General features: G+C 37.9%; 1 protein-coding gene across 1 annotated transcript in view; it reads left to right on the top strand.

Moving 5' to 3' along the window:
• The window catches only part of TERB2 (telomere repeat binding bouquet formation protein 2), a 48,720-nt gene extending 45,839 nt beyond the window's left edge, over window positions 1–2,881 (top strand). Inside the window, exon 7 of the mRNA XM_025295060.2 lies at window positions 2,466–2,881. Coding sequence (XP_025150845.1) covers window positions 2,466–2,608 — 143 coding nt within the window. The 3' untranslated portion in view covers window positions 2,609–2,881. The remainder of the gene's footprint in view (window positions 1–2,465) is intronic.
• The last annotated feature ends 11,002 nt before the right edge of the window (window positions 2,882–13,883 follow it).

The raw sequence follows: 13,883 nt of genomic DNA, 5'->3' as shown, positions 1-13,883 counted from the left end.
CCAATGAATCAACTCTTCACATGAGGTGGCCAAAGTACTGGAGTTTCAGCTTTAGCATCATTCCCTCCAAAGAAATCCCAGGGCTGATATCCTTCAGAATGGACTGGTTGGATCTCCTTGCAGTCCAAGGGACTCTCAAGAGTCTTCTCCAACACCACAGTTCAAAAGCATCAATTCTTCAGTGCTCAGCTTTCTTCACAGTCCAACTCTCACATCCATACCTGACCACTGGAAAAACCATAGACATTTTAGGGACAGGAAAATCCATTTCAAAGCTTATGCATATGGTTGTTGGCAGGCTTTGGGTTCTTGTTGGGTTTTGGCAAAAGGCATAGCTCTCACCAAGTGGACTTCCATAAGGGCTGTTCACAACGTGGTAGCTTGCTTTCCTCAGAATGAGAAATGCAAGTGCGAGAAAGAGTGTGTCGAAGACAGAAGCCAGTGTCTTTTCTATATCCTATTCTCAGAAGGGACATATCATTACTTCTGCCAAGTGCTGTCAGTCATACAGAACAACCCAATTACAAAGTGGGAGGAGCCTATACAAATTTATGAATACCAGGAGATAGGGATCCTTCAGGACCATCTGAGGGGCTGGCTACCACAGACTCATATAGAATTGTCCACCAAGAATGTCTTTCCTAGGAACTCTTTTTTCTTCCCAATTATTTTGGGTTACATTTTCTAAAACATGAGCTAGTTCCTACCCCAAACAGTTGCTTTGGGAATGAATACCTGACTTGAGCTGGACCAATCACAGTTCTTTGGATTTCTAGACATGGAGTGCAGCAAGTAATGTCCTTCTTATTCAAGTGACCGTAGCTCTAAGATATAAAACTTGAGAGCTATTGGTGGCCATATTTTCTACCCTGTAAAGAAAGTCAGCTTGTGTTGAGAAGAAAATTAAATTAATATGTATAGGAAAAAACTGGAGATCAGTGAGATGGCCATGAGAGCTAGTTATTTCTGAGGCTTGGCAATATGTATGCCTTCCTCATAGTTTGGTTGATATTGCAGTGTCTTTCCAGTAAACTCACCTTCAGCTAGTTTATTTATTTTTTAAATTTTTTAAAATAGATTTTTTTGGGAGTATAGTCATTTTACAATGTTGTTTTCATTTCTGCTGTATAGCAAAGTGAATAAACTGTGTGTATATGTATATCCCCACTTCTTTGGATTTCCTTCCAGTTAGGTCACCACAGAACACTGAGTAGAGTTTTCTGTGCTATGCATGCAGTAGGTTCTCATTAGTTTCTGTTTAAGCTAGTTTAAATTGGGTGTCTGTCAATTTCAGCCTGAAGTCCTAACTACTTCAAAACTGCTACAGTAATCCAGTTTTAAATCATAAATGTCCTATCCTTATTTAACTTGCAGGAATAATTTTATTAATATAGTAAATATTTTAAAAATTTCTATCCTCCCACATACCTTTAGAAACTTCACACAGTATGTATGTGCAGTTAATTACATGTTACTATTTTAATGCACTAGTTTATTTTACACATAAATCTAGCCATTAGGCAAGGACCATGAACAATATGGAGAATAGTAATAGTGCTTTAAGAGATATTCTAAAGTAAATGGTTATGTTTAAAATATCTTTAAAGATGCTAATGAATTTTATGTTATTGGCCTCATAGTTAATTTATTAACTGAATTTATTATCTGTTATTATAAACAATCAAACTGTATAGATATACTGTTGATGGTGGTGGTCTAAATTCAGTCATCTCTGAGCTTTAGCAGAATTTTTTTTCATATGGTATTTACTTTTAAATTAGATTTCAATATTAGTATAAGCCACAAACATTTATATTACACATAAAACATTATCACTCAGATAAGCAACTGCTATCAAGGTAATATTACTCAAAATCATTGAGTCTGTAAGCTCTTTCCATTCAGGTTTTCTTTTTGATTCTCATATCTATTTCAGATTATTAATGACATTGGAATTACTCACACCTACAACCTTTGTTGACTAAGTTGTGATATCAGTTTTCCTCTTAATTTTTTATTAAAGACTGTTTTCTCAGTGTTAGCAATGCAGGAAGGTGTCGCTTGCCCTACTAGGGAAGATGAGCTAGCTGTTCATGTTGTTAGTAGCTAGCTGGATAGGGAGTTCTAAGTGATTACATTTTAAGCCAGACACACGTCCCAGTTATTTTGGTCTAGGTACTTTTAAGTTCCAGCCCTAACTGGTACATCACACTCTCTGTAGTCAAAGTGGCTAATGAAGTATCTGGTGTTTTAGAAAAAGTATAAGGCTAGGGGTAGTGGTGAAGAGGGGAGGAAGGTGTTCCCTGATAGTTACTGCATTTTATGGAGAATATTCTCACTGGTATTTCTGCTTTTTACTTCTTTTCTAAAAACATTCTTTGGAAATCTTAGCTCTAATAAATCAAAGACCTTGAAAAGGAGATAGTATGATAGAATTTCCAATATATATATATTCTATTCTGTAGGTTATATATCAATTGATGCCATGAAGAAATTTCTTGGGGAGCTACATGACTTCATTCCTGGATGTTCAGGTTATTTGGCATACCATGTTCAAAATGAAATTAACATGTCTGCTATAAAAAACAGATTAAAGAATAAGTATTAAGTTAAATATTGTTCTTCTATCTGGGCATTTATTTTCTGTAAGCTATTACCAAAGATGTGCATATTTTAAAATTCTTCTCTTTGGGACAGGAGGTTGGGGGAATGGGGAAGAATTCTTTCTTCCTCAAAATATACCTTTAGGAAATTCAGAATCATTTTGGCTCTCTGTTTTGACCTTTGGGATGGCCTTTCCCCCCAGCTTGTAAGGTTATGTCCACAAATTCTGAGTGCACAATTGTTATGGAATAATTGTCAATGAAACATACTTCATGAATTCTCAATCTCTCTCCCTCTGTCAGATATTCTTTTGATTTTTAATGTTCTATTAACTATATATATATATATATTTTAAGTTTAATGTTGTAAATGCTAAGTTGTATGATTCTGGTCATCTTATTTTGATTAAAATCTCAGAATGTGATAGTTGAATTACTGTTTCTGGCTTGAAAAAATATGTTAAGAAATAATTCACAGTTCATTATATGGACAGTTTCTGATAATCAATGTATCAGAAGTGATTTAATGTAAACAAATGTTAAGTCTTCTGAAATGAATCCACAAGATACCATACAATCACAGCGCTAGAAAGGATCTTAGAGAATATTGGGTCCAACTTGTTTGTTTTTAATGAGGAAATGAAGGCCTTGACAAAGTGTCTTGCTTAGAGTGACTAACTGGAGGCTAAACGGGGACTGGAACATGGTCCTCTTTTAGCTACTGTTTGAACCATAAAACCATACTCTGACTGGCAAAGCAGTAGACTAAAAGGAGCCTGGGGTCCTGAGGACATTGTGGAGATACCTGCCACCCCAGCCCTGGGTTGCCTACCTCTAGACTTTCATGTGACCAAGAAAATGTCTTCTTTGTTTAAGGCACTTTATTTTTGTGTTTCTTTCTGCCAGACTAACCATAAATGAGGCATAAGAACAGGCTACTGACCTTGTTTTATGGGAGATAATTGTATGGAAGATAGCTAGTTCTTTACATCTGTAAGGTATTAATCTTGAAGTTATAAAGGTGATCTTAATAACATAGCATGTCTTTTACATTTATAGCAGCTTTAGTTAAAAAAAAAAATAGTTCTTTCAAATGGAATGTTTACACTATTACTCAGCAGTGTGGAAAACCTGAAAATAAACTCAGTGTTTAATAATTAAGTAATAGAATGTACCTTAAAATCGTATTTCATTGATTTAATGGAATAGCCATTTTTTCTCTTTAACATCTTTATTAAGATACAATCACATACCACACAATTCACCCATTTAATGGGTACAACTTAATGGTTTTAGTATAGTGACCGAGTTGTGCAACCATTACCACAGTCTATTTAGAACTTTTTCAGCACCCTAGAAAGAAACCCCTTGCCTATTAGGTCAACAGCCATGCTGCTCTCCCATACCCATACCCCTGACTGAAGGCAGCCACTAGGTCTACTTTCCATCTTTATAGATTTGCCCATTCTGGACATTTTTTGTAAGTGGAGTCAAGGAACACATGCTCTTCTGTGACAGACGTCTTTCACTTAGCATGATGTGGAGTTTATTCATGTTACACTTTGAGGTACCAGTACTTTATTTTTTTTTTTTATCATGAAGTAGTATTCTATTGTATGGACATTTAAGTAGAAAAAGATAGCTATTTTGCTTTGCCAGGCAAAGGGAGACACATTGGGCTTCTGCCTCAAAAAACTGTGTCTTCAGGAAGTTGTATAGTCTTAAGTACATACTTTAGACGAGAACAAGGGCTAATAATCAATGATCTAATAAGCATCCATATCAGGAAACTAGAAAAAAATCACCAGCAACTCCCAAGGAAAATAGAAGGAAGAAATAATATAGATAAGAGGGGAAATTAATGAAATAAGAAACAAATCTATAATAGAAAGGGACAACAAATCAAGAAAATTTTTGCTTTGAAAAGGCTAATTAAATTGATACATTTCTAGCAAGACTAGGTAAGAAAAAGAGAAAGAAGCACATAAAACCAGTATCAGAAATGAAGCTGAATTTTAAAAATTTTGAGAGAAATTTGACCAAATTTATGCCAGTAAGTTCAAATATTTAAATGAGCTATCTAAATTCCTAGGAAATCTGTTTTACTAAATCTGACATGCAAAAAATAGGAAATATGATTAGTCCTATAACTATAAAAATTATGAATTTACAAGATAAAAAGCTTCCTATAGCCCCATGAGTTACTAGTGTTGTGGTGTTGGCAAGCTATGTACCTATTTCCCCATCTCAGAAATGAAGATAATAACATAATGTCAGGGCTTCCTTGGTGGCTCAGTGGTAAAAGAACCCACCTGTCAATGCAGAAGACATAGATTCCATCTCTGATCCAGAAAGACCCCACATGCCTTGGAGCAGTGAAGCTTGTGTGCCACGACTATGGAGCCTGTGCCCTACAGCCTGGGAACCACAGCTACTGAGCCCACGTACTAGAGCCTAGAGCCTAGAGCCTGTGCTTTGCAACAAGAGAAACCAGCACAATGAGCAACTACAGAACAGCTCCTGCTTGCTGCAACTAGAGGAAAGCCCTCGCAGCAATGAAGATCCAGCACAGCCAAAAATTAAATAATTAAATTTTAAAAGGTAGCGTAATGTCATAGGTAGTACTTTGAGGATTAAATTCTGATAGGAGTACTTTGCATATGGCCTGGTAGTTGACACATACCCTGTGTATGCTGGCCATTGAGTCTCCTTTACGGTCTGGGTGTGTACCACTAAATGCAAAAACACGTTCTGTGGGCACCCTGCTGTGCCTGTTCTGAAAGGTAAAAGGGCCTGGTTTCTCTTTTTCTGAAGTAAAAGTGCTCAGGGGCAATAGATGCATCTTAAATTTTAAAATAAATTAGATGGTAAATCAGTCTTGTCCTTAAACCAGATTCTCTCTGCTCTCCTTTTGTACACCTGCCTTAGAGCCACTCTTCGACTATTTTCTGTTGCTCTGTGTGCAGTTGCCTACACACCTCCAGGCATGAATCTCAACTCTAGTGGCTTGGAGAAGGCTATCACAAGTTGTAATTTATACGTCAACTCAGTGAATCACTGTTTCTATTCTTCTGTTTCCCAGGCTATTATTGTCTGATTCCTGTTCTGACTGCTCCTGTGATCTCAGGGCGTACAGTACTTTCTGGCCAGAATATCACCTATGTCTCCTGTGCTACATAAAGTTCTTTTTGGCTTATCTGATCTCTTCTTATACTTTGTCACTCTGGGGCTTTGCTCAGATCTGGTTGTTTAACATTCTTTAGGAGATTTGCTCTTCCTTGGTTGGAGGGCTCTTCATTCCTCTAGTCCCTGCCTCTGTCGCTTTGAGCTTGTGACACAGACTTACCCACCTCCCAGAATTCCCAGGTTTGTTTTTCCTCCAGTCGAGTTGTTCTTTGCAGCATTGCCTTCTTAAATAAGAGCTTAAGAAGGAATGGTGGGATGAATTGGGAGATTGAGATCAACATATATACTCTGTGCATGCTCAGTCACTAAGTTGTGTCCGATTCTTTGCAACTACACGGACTATAGCCTGGCAGGCTCCTCTGTCCATGGGATTTTCCAGGCAAGAATACTGGCCATTTCCTCCTCCAAGGTATCTTCCCAACCCAAGGATCGAACCCTCCTCTCGTGCATTTCCTGCACTGGCAGGCAGATTCTTTACCACTGCCCTACCTGGGAAGCCCATATATACAGTACTATGTATAAAATAGATGATTAATGAGAACCTACTGTGTATCACAGGGAACTCTACTCAATGCTCTGTGGTCACAAAGAGAGGGTATATGTATCTGCATAGCTGATTCACTTTGCTGTACAGCAGAAAATAACAGCACTGGAATGCAACTGAACTCTTGATTTGTATTTTTTTTAAAGAAAGAAATGCAAAAAGAAGGAGCTTTGGGACCCTCGCCCCTCTGGTGGGGTTTTTTTTTTTTTCCTCTGCCACACTGTAATTTCTTCCACACTGCTCTTTGGAGTCCATTTAATTTCTTTGTCCTAATTGGTCTCTTCACTGTACCTCCTCTGTATTGTGTTTCTTCCTCATCTGTTAGATTTTTAAAGCTGTTTCTTTCCTTCCCTCCATTCCAATTGTTCAAATCCTGTCTTACCTTGAAGTATCATCTCAAAGGATAAGTCTGAATAAAGCCTCTTTCGCAAGTGCCCTCTCCCTACAGGACTTAAAGTGCTTTGTTTACTCAATGTAAAATTATAAATATTTGTGTATGATTAATGTGTAATTCTTTGTGCCCTCTACTAAATACTTAGGGTCTGGAGGACAGGGATATTTCTTACTTCTCTTTGCAGCTCCCAGAGCACCCAGCATGGTGCCTGGAATATGGAGGTTGTTCAGGAACTATTTGTTATATTGAATTCATGAACATGAGACCCCAGAGGATAAAGAAGGTGCTTCCCTTGCTTTCCAGCCTGAGACCAGCAGTGCTCTGAGTGGCTTCATTGCTTAATCAGGAAATGGGTTATATGAACCTGGATATCCTAGATGAAACAAAGTCTTTCATAAAGCATGTTCATCAGTCTTGTAAGAATTGTCTCATTCATTTATCAACGAACATCTATTGAAACTAAGTGCTATACCTAGTGAAGAGAGAAGATGGGGAATAGGACAAATGCCATTAAGGCACTAGTAATCTTGTTTAGGAATTTGAAACATAAACGTCTGACTGTAAGGCAAAGTGAAATGGGTACTCTAATAAAGTATAAACCAGATTCTCTGAGAACACTAGTCCTTGATTTCAGGAGGGAGAAGGAAGAGGGACACTGGCATAGATGATGATGGCTCAGAAGAAGAGCAACTTTGTTTTTACCAGTGGACTCATAGCATTGGCAAGTAGCCACCAGCCAGATGTAGCTCTTGAAATGTGGCTGGTCTAAACTGAGATGTACATAAGTATAAAATATGTAGTGGATTGTTGAAAATGTAGTACAAAAAATTAATTAATATTGATTACATGTTGAAAGTAATATTTTGAATATTTCACTTGTTTCTTTCTACTTTTAATGTGAGTTCTTGATGATTTATAATTAGATACAAAGTTTTAAGCCCACCTGGTTTTGGTTTTCCCCATGATTAGAAACTATACATCCCCAAGATACATTCCTGTCACTATGTGAAGGCTGAGAAAAATGAAAGACAGGGTAAATCTCAGTCAGTCAGTCAGTTCAGTCACTCAGTCATGTCTGACTTTTTGCGACCCCATGGAGTGCAGCATGCCAGGTTTCCCTGTCCATCACCAAGTCCCAGAGCTTACTCAAACTCATGTCCATAGAGTTGGTGATGCCATTCAACCATCTCATCCTCTGTCATCCCCTTGTCCTCCTGCCTTCAATCTTTTCCAACATCAGAGTCTTTTCCAATGAGTCAGTTCTTCGCATCAGGTGGCCAAAGTATTGGAGGTTCAGCTTCAGCATCAGTTCACCTTCCAATGAACATTCAGGACTGATTTCCTTTAGGATGGACTGGTTGGATCTCCTTGCAGTCCACAGGACTCTCAAGAGTCTTCTCCAGCATCACAGTTCAAAAGCATCAATTCTTCAGCACTCAGCTTTCTTTATAGTCCAACTCTCACATCCATACATGACTACTGGAAAAACCATAGCTTTGACTAGACGGACCTTTGTTAGCAAAGTAATGTCTCTGCTTTTGAATATGCTGTCTAGTTTTGTCATAGCTTTTCTTCCAAGGAGCAAGCATCTTTTAATTTCATGGCTGCAGCCACCACCTGCAGTGATTTTGGAGCCTCCCGAAAATAAAGTCTGCCACTGTTTCCACTGTTTCCCCATCTGTTTACCATGAAGTGATGGGACCGAATGCCATGATCTTAGTTTTCTGAATGTTGAGTTATAAGCCAACATTTTCACTCTCCTCTTTCGCTTTCATCAGGAGTCTGTTTAGTTTTTCACTTTCTGCCATAATGGTGGTGTCATCTGCATATCTGAGGTTATTGATATTTCTCCCAGCAATCTTGATTCCAGCTTGTGTTTCATCCAGCCTGGCATTTCTCATGATGTACTCTGCATATAAGTTAAATAAACAGGGTGACAATATACAGGCTCAACATACTCCTTTTCCTATTGGAACTGGTCTGTTTTTCCACGTCCAGTTCTAACTGTTGCTTCTTGACCTGCATACACATTTCTTAGGAGGCAGGTCAGGTGGTCTGGTATTCCTATCTTTTAAAGAATTTTCCAGTTTGTTGTGATCCACACAGGCAAAGGCTTTGGCATAGTCAATAAAGCAAAAGTAGATATTTTTCTATAACTTTCTTGGTTTTTTGATGATCCAGTGGATGTTGGCAATTTGATCTCTGGTTCCTCTGCCTTTTCTGAATCCAGCTTGAACATCTGGAAGTTCATGGTTCACATACTGTTGAAGCCTGTCTTGGAGAATTTGGAGCATTATTTTGCTAATGTGTGGGATGAGTGCAATTGTGAGCAGTCTTTGGCACCGCCTTTCTTTGGGATTGAAATGAAAACTGACCTTTTCCAGTCCTGTGGCCACTGCTGAGTTTTCCAAATTTACTGGCATATTGACTACAGCACTTTAGCAGCATCATCTTTTAGCATGATGCCTACCCCTAATCCTAAAAGGGTAAGTCTGGCTCTGGGAGATACTTAGCCCTGAATATCAACTGTAATCAGCAAAAACATCTGAATTATCAAGACTTGGCTCAGAACTTGGTCTTGTATGTGCCTGCGTATAAAGCTATTCTATCTCACAGGCTGCCGGATCCCAAGGAGTTCCCGACCTCACAAGACTTGTCTGAGAATCTGTCACCCAGCCAGGGTGTTTTCCTTTCTTAATCAGCAAATCCAGTGAAATAAGCCTTGTCTGCCCAGTGGGGTTTTTGACGGTGTTTTGCTAAAGCCTAAAGTTGACAGAAGCTATAAACACAAAAATCAATAATTTATCTGTAGGATAGCAAGGCATGCCTAGAAATAGAATTGGGAAACAATCCTTCCACGGTATGTCGAGTAATAATAAAATGCTTAGAAACAATGTCCACAAGAAAGGCACAGGATCTGTATAAATAAAGCAGTAGAGTCAATCTGAAAGAAGTAATGAAAAATGCCAACAAAATGGAAAACTGCGAGAAGAATTAACGTATCAATTTCTCCCAATTTATCATGGAATTCATACAATCTTAAAGGACCACAATACTTTACAAACATTTTACCATGTTAAACAATTAGCACCACTCTCAAATTGGTAGCTTTAGATGAAATATGAGTGGAGTGTTATGTCCATAATTTATTTTGGCAGGTAAATAATATTAAACTATAAGCATTAGTCTTATCTCTTATAAAAATATATGACTTAATTGCATCCTCAAAAGCATTTACATTCAGCTTGATTTAAGTCATTCTGATTTCTTTTTATTTTTCATTCTAATTTATCTTTTAATTTTAAAGATAATGTTGAAGTAATTTAATTTTCATTGAACAAATCGAGGTGATCTGTTGAAGGGAAAGTAATGTTTAGATGGAAAAAAATTGAGTCATATTTTGTAAGCTTTTATTACCTTCATTTTAGCAAAATCACTGTTTTCAATTATTTATATAAATATCCCTTCCGTTCAACAGAACACGAAAGCTGTGCAGTGATAGCATTCTTGGATATTTTGTCAAATTTCAGTCTCATGGCACTCATAATTTCACACATTTTAAAGTCTTGTCTTGAAGATTTACATATTATTTGATAGTTTATTGGTGGATGCTTGGGGCTAGTGCACTGGGACGACCCAGAGGGATGGTATGGGGAGGGAGGAGGGAGGAGGGAGGAGGGTGCAGGATGGGGAACACATGTATACCTGCGGTGGATTCATTTTGATATTTGGCAAAACTAATACAATTATGTAAAGTTTAAAAAATAAAATAAAATTAAAAAAAAAAAGTAAATGCATCACATACTCACCTCACTTGCACTGTTGCCCATGACTGTTAGGAGGAGCTGCAGGAGAGTTCCTGAATTCATCTGAAAAGCTGGTGTCGGGGGGTGAGGACCGGGGGTGTCCCTAGGAGCTGGAGTGGGTGCCGGGCACCTGTAGGAGTTCCAGGTCCAGAGAAACTACGGAGGGACTTTGACCATGGTTTCTTGACCATAGTACTTAATTTCACTGTGGTATCTTTATGCTTTTATTTGTACTTTTTACTACTGTAATACAGACAAAATGGAAGACCAGTATTGGACTGTGGTATATTCAGCAATGTCATATCACTTAAGATTTATCTGGTCTTTGGTGAGGATTATTCTCAATGTCATGCTCTATGAAGCTATAGCATTGATAATTGTAAAACCTGTTTTATATACATATGAAAATGCAGTGTCATGGGTCTGAAATGTTTCTGAAACAATCTCATAAGAAATAGAAACTGTTATTTATTTTTTAAATATTTATTTATTTTTCTGCACCTGGTCTTGTTTGTGACATGTGGGATCTAGTTCCCTGACCAGGGATTGAACTTGGGCCCCATGCATTGGGATAAAAAATATTTTTTTCCCTAGTTTTTATTTAGTTGTTAGCTCTAAATATGGCAGCTAAGGTTCTATATAAGAAGACTAGGTCTGGATATGATGAAGAATTTAAGAATAGAAGTCTTAGGAGTTTTGTTGTGGTAAATAAAGCAAAACAGGGAAAAGCGCAAGTAACACTTTGCTTTAAATGTGAGATAAGTGCAAGTTCAAAAATAAGAAACGTGGTGAAAAGGGCCACTCCAGTATTTATTGAGGAAATATTGTGTGATGGGCCAGGTAGGTTCCCATCCCATGAACTGTACCTTCTAGTGGGCAGATGAGACACCTCATTTTCTGAACTCCAAGCATGCCCTTGATGTGTTTTTACTAGAGGGTGTGGTTGGACCTATTTGAATTGTTATGTGTAGCAGCAGAATCAGGTGAGTCAAAAATGCTCTAGTTCTGATGTTCTGCAGGTTATGAGGAAACAGGTTTGGGTGAACAGATTTCACTTGTGTTGCTTCCATTGAAATTCCAGTACTTTGGCCACCTGATGTAAAAAACTGACTCATTGGAAAAGACCCTGATGCTGGGAAAGATGGAAGGTAGGAGGAGAAGGGGACGACAGAGGATGAGATGGTTGGATGGTAACACCGACTCAATGGACATGAATGAGTCTGAGCAAGCTCTGGGAGTTGGTAATGTACAGGGAAGCCTGGCAAGCTGCAGTCCATGGGGTTGCAAAGAGTCAGACATGACTGAGTGACTGAACTGAACTGAACTATTGATTCCATTAAATATTAACAGTTCTGTGATGAGGCAGAATCAAACAGGGTCAAAATCATACATGGATCATTGGAGTTAGACTTTTAAAAAATGTTTATTTATATATGTATTTATTTATGGCTGTGCTGGGTCTTTGTTGCTGTGTGGGCTTTTCTCTAGTTACAGAGAAGGGGGGCTACTCTCCAGTTGCAGTGCAGGGGCTTCTCATTGCAGTGGCTTCTCTTGTTGTGGCGTGCAGGTTTCTGTACTTGCGGCACGTGGGCTCAGAAGTTGTGGCTCCCGGGCTCTGTGGTGTGCGCACTCAGTAGTTGTAGCCCAGGGGCTTAGTTGCCCAACAGCATGTGGGATCTTCCTGGACTAGGGATGGAACATGTGTTTCCTGCACTGGCAGGTGGATTCTTTACCCCTGAGCCACCAGGGAAGCCTTGGAGTTAGTCTTTTAATAAGTGAGCCACAAAAAGGAATAACTGAGCCTCATGGATGATGATGGGCATCTTACTTGCATTCATCTCTTTAATAATAATCGTTGGTATTTGTTGAGTGCTTGTTGTATACCATGCACTTTAAATGCGTTTTCCAATTTGTTATGTAATTGTACCAAAGATATGTTGGATACTGATGTTTAATGTCTCATTGTCAAGTAAAGGGCACTCACCACCATCTATTAATACTCTCTCTGTTTCCATGAGCTCAGCTTCTATGGCTTAATCCTGTTATGGAAGGCTTGCAAGACACACATCTCAGCAGATTATAGTTGAGGATTTACATTCCTTACCTAAAAATAATAGAAAGTATTTTACATGCCACCTGGATGATGTGATTTTTTTTAACAAATCAAGTTAAGTTGTAAGAAACAGATAAAAATCACAGACAGCTAGGAAAGGATAAAGTGATGACCAGAAGAAAACTTTGCATAAGAAATAAAAACACGATTACAAAATTTAAAAAAAATTAATTCATGCCAAATTATCATCCATAATTTAAGCTACAATTACAGAATTCACAAATAATATGTTGACGTCATGAGATGTACTTAAGTAGAAATTGACTAATTTTAGTAAGAAACAACACCAGTAGACATAACACAAAAATAATAAAAAATGATAAAAAAATCACATCATCCAGGTGTGTATTCTCTTATCATTCACTTTTATTATTTTTGTGTTATGTCTACTGGTGTTGTTTCTTACTAAAATTAGTCAATTTCTACTTAAGTACATCTCATGACGTCAACATATTATTTGTGAATTCCGTAATTGTAGCTTAAATTATGGATGATAATTTGGCATGAATTAATTTTTTTAAAATTTTGTAATCGTGTTTTTATTTTTTATGCAAAGTTTTCTTCTGGTCATCACTTTATCCTTTCCTAGCTGTCTGTGATTTTTATCTGTTTCTTACAACTTAACTTGATTTGTTAAAAAAATCACATCATCCAGGTGGCATGTAAAATACTTTCTATTATTTTTAGGTAAGGAAAGGAAGAAATGAATTCTCTGGTGGTCCAATGGTAAAGGCTCCATGCTTTCACTGCAGGGGGCTCAGGTTTGATGCCTGGTCAGGGAGCTAAGATCGCATATGCCACCAGGCAACTAAGCCCACGAGCCACAACCCGAGAAGAGCCATGTGCTGCAAGGAAAACCCAGCATAGGAAAAATAAAAAATAAAAATGTTTCCCCGCTCCTGCACCCCACCGCATCCCATCTCTCTAGGCTGATACATATGTGCACTCATGGCTGATTCACATTGTTGTCCAGCAGAAACTAACAAAACACTGTAAAGCAATTATTCTCCAAACAAAAAAAAATTTTTTAAAGTAATATCAGGCCCCCCCAAAAAATATCACTGGAATATGTAATGAAGGTATATGGGTCAAAATTCAATTATCTGAAAAAAAAGTACATAAATTTAAATGAGAAAGAAATTGAAAAGTCATGAACTTTGCTTATCTTTCTGGCTTATACGTTAGCACTTTCCCTTCCCAATGGTTGGGGGTTGAAATCTCATGCACTAAAACAGAA

The sequence above is a fragment of the Bubalus bubalis genome, chromosome 11 (assembly GCF_019923935.1).
Source record: "Bubalus bubalis isolate 160015118507 breed Murrah chromosome 11, NDDB_SH_1, whole genome shotgun sequence".
Lineage (NCBI taxonomy): Eukaryota > Metazoa > Chordata > Mammalia > Artiodactyla > Bovidae > Bubalus > Bubalus bubalis.
The sequence above is the reverse complement of the archived record's forward strand: the minus strand, read 5'-3'. Positions and strand labels throughout refer to the sequence as shown.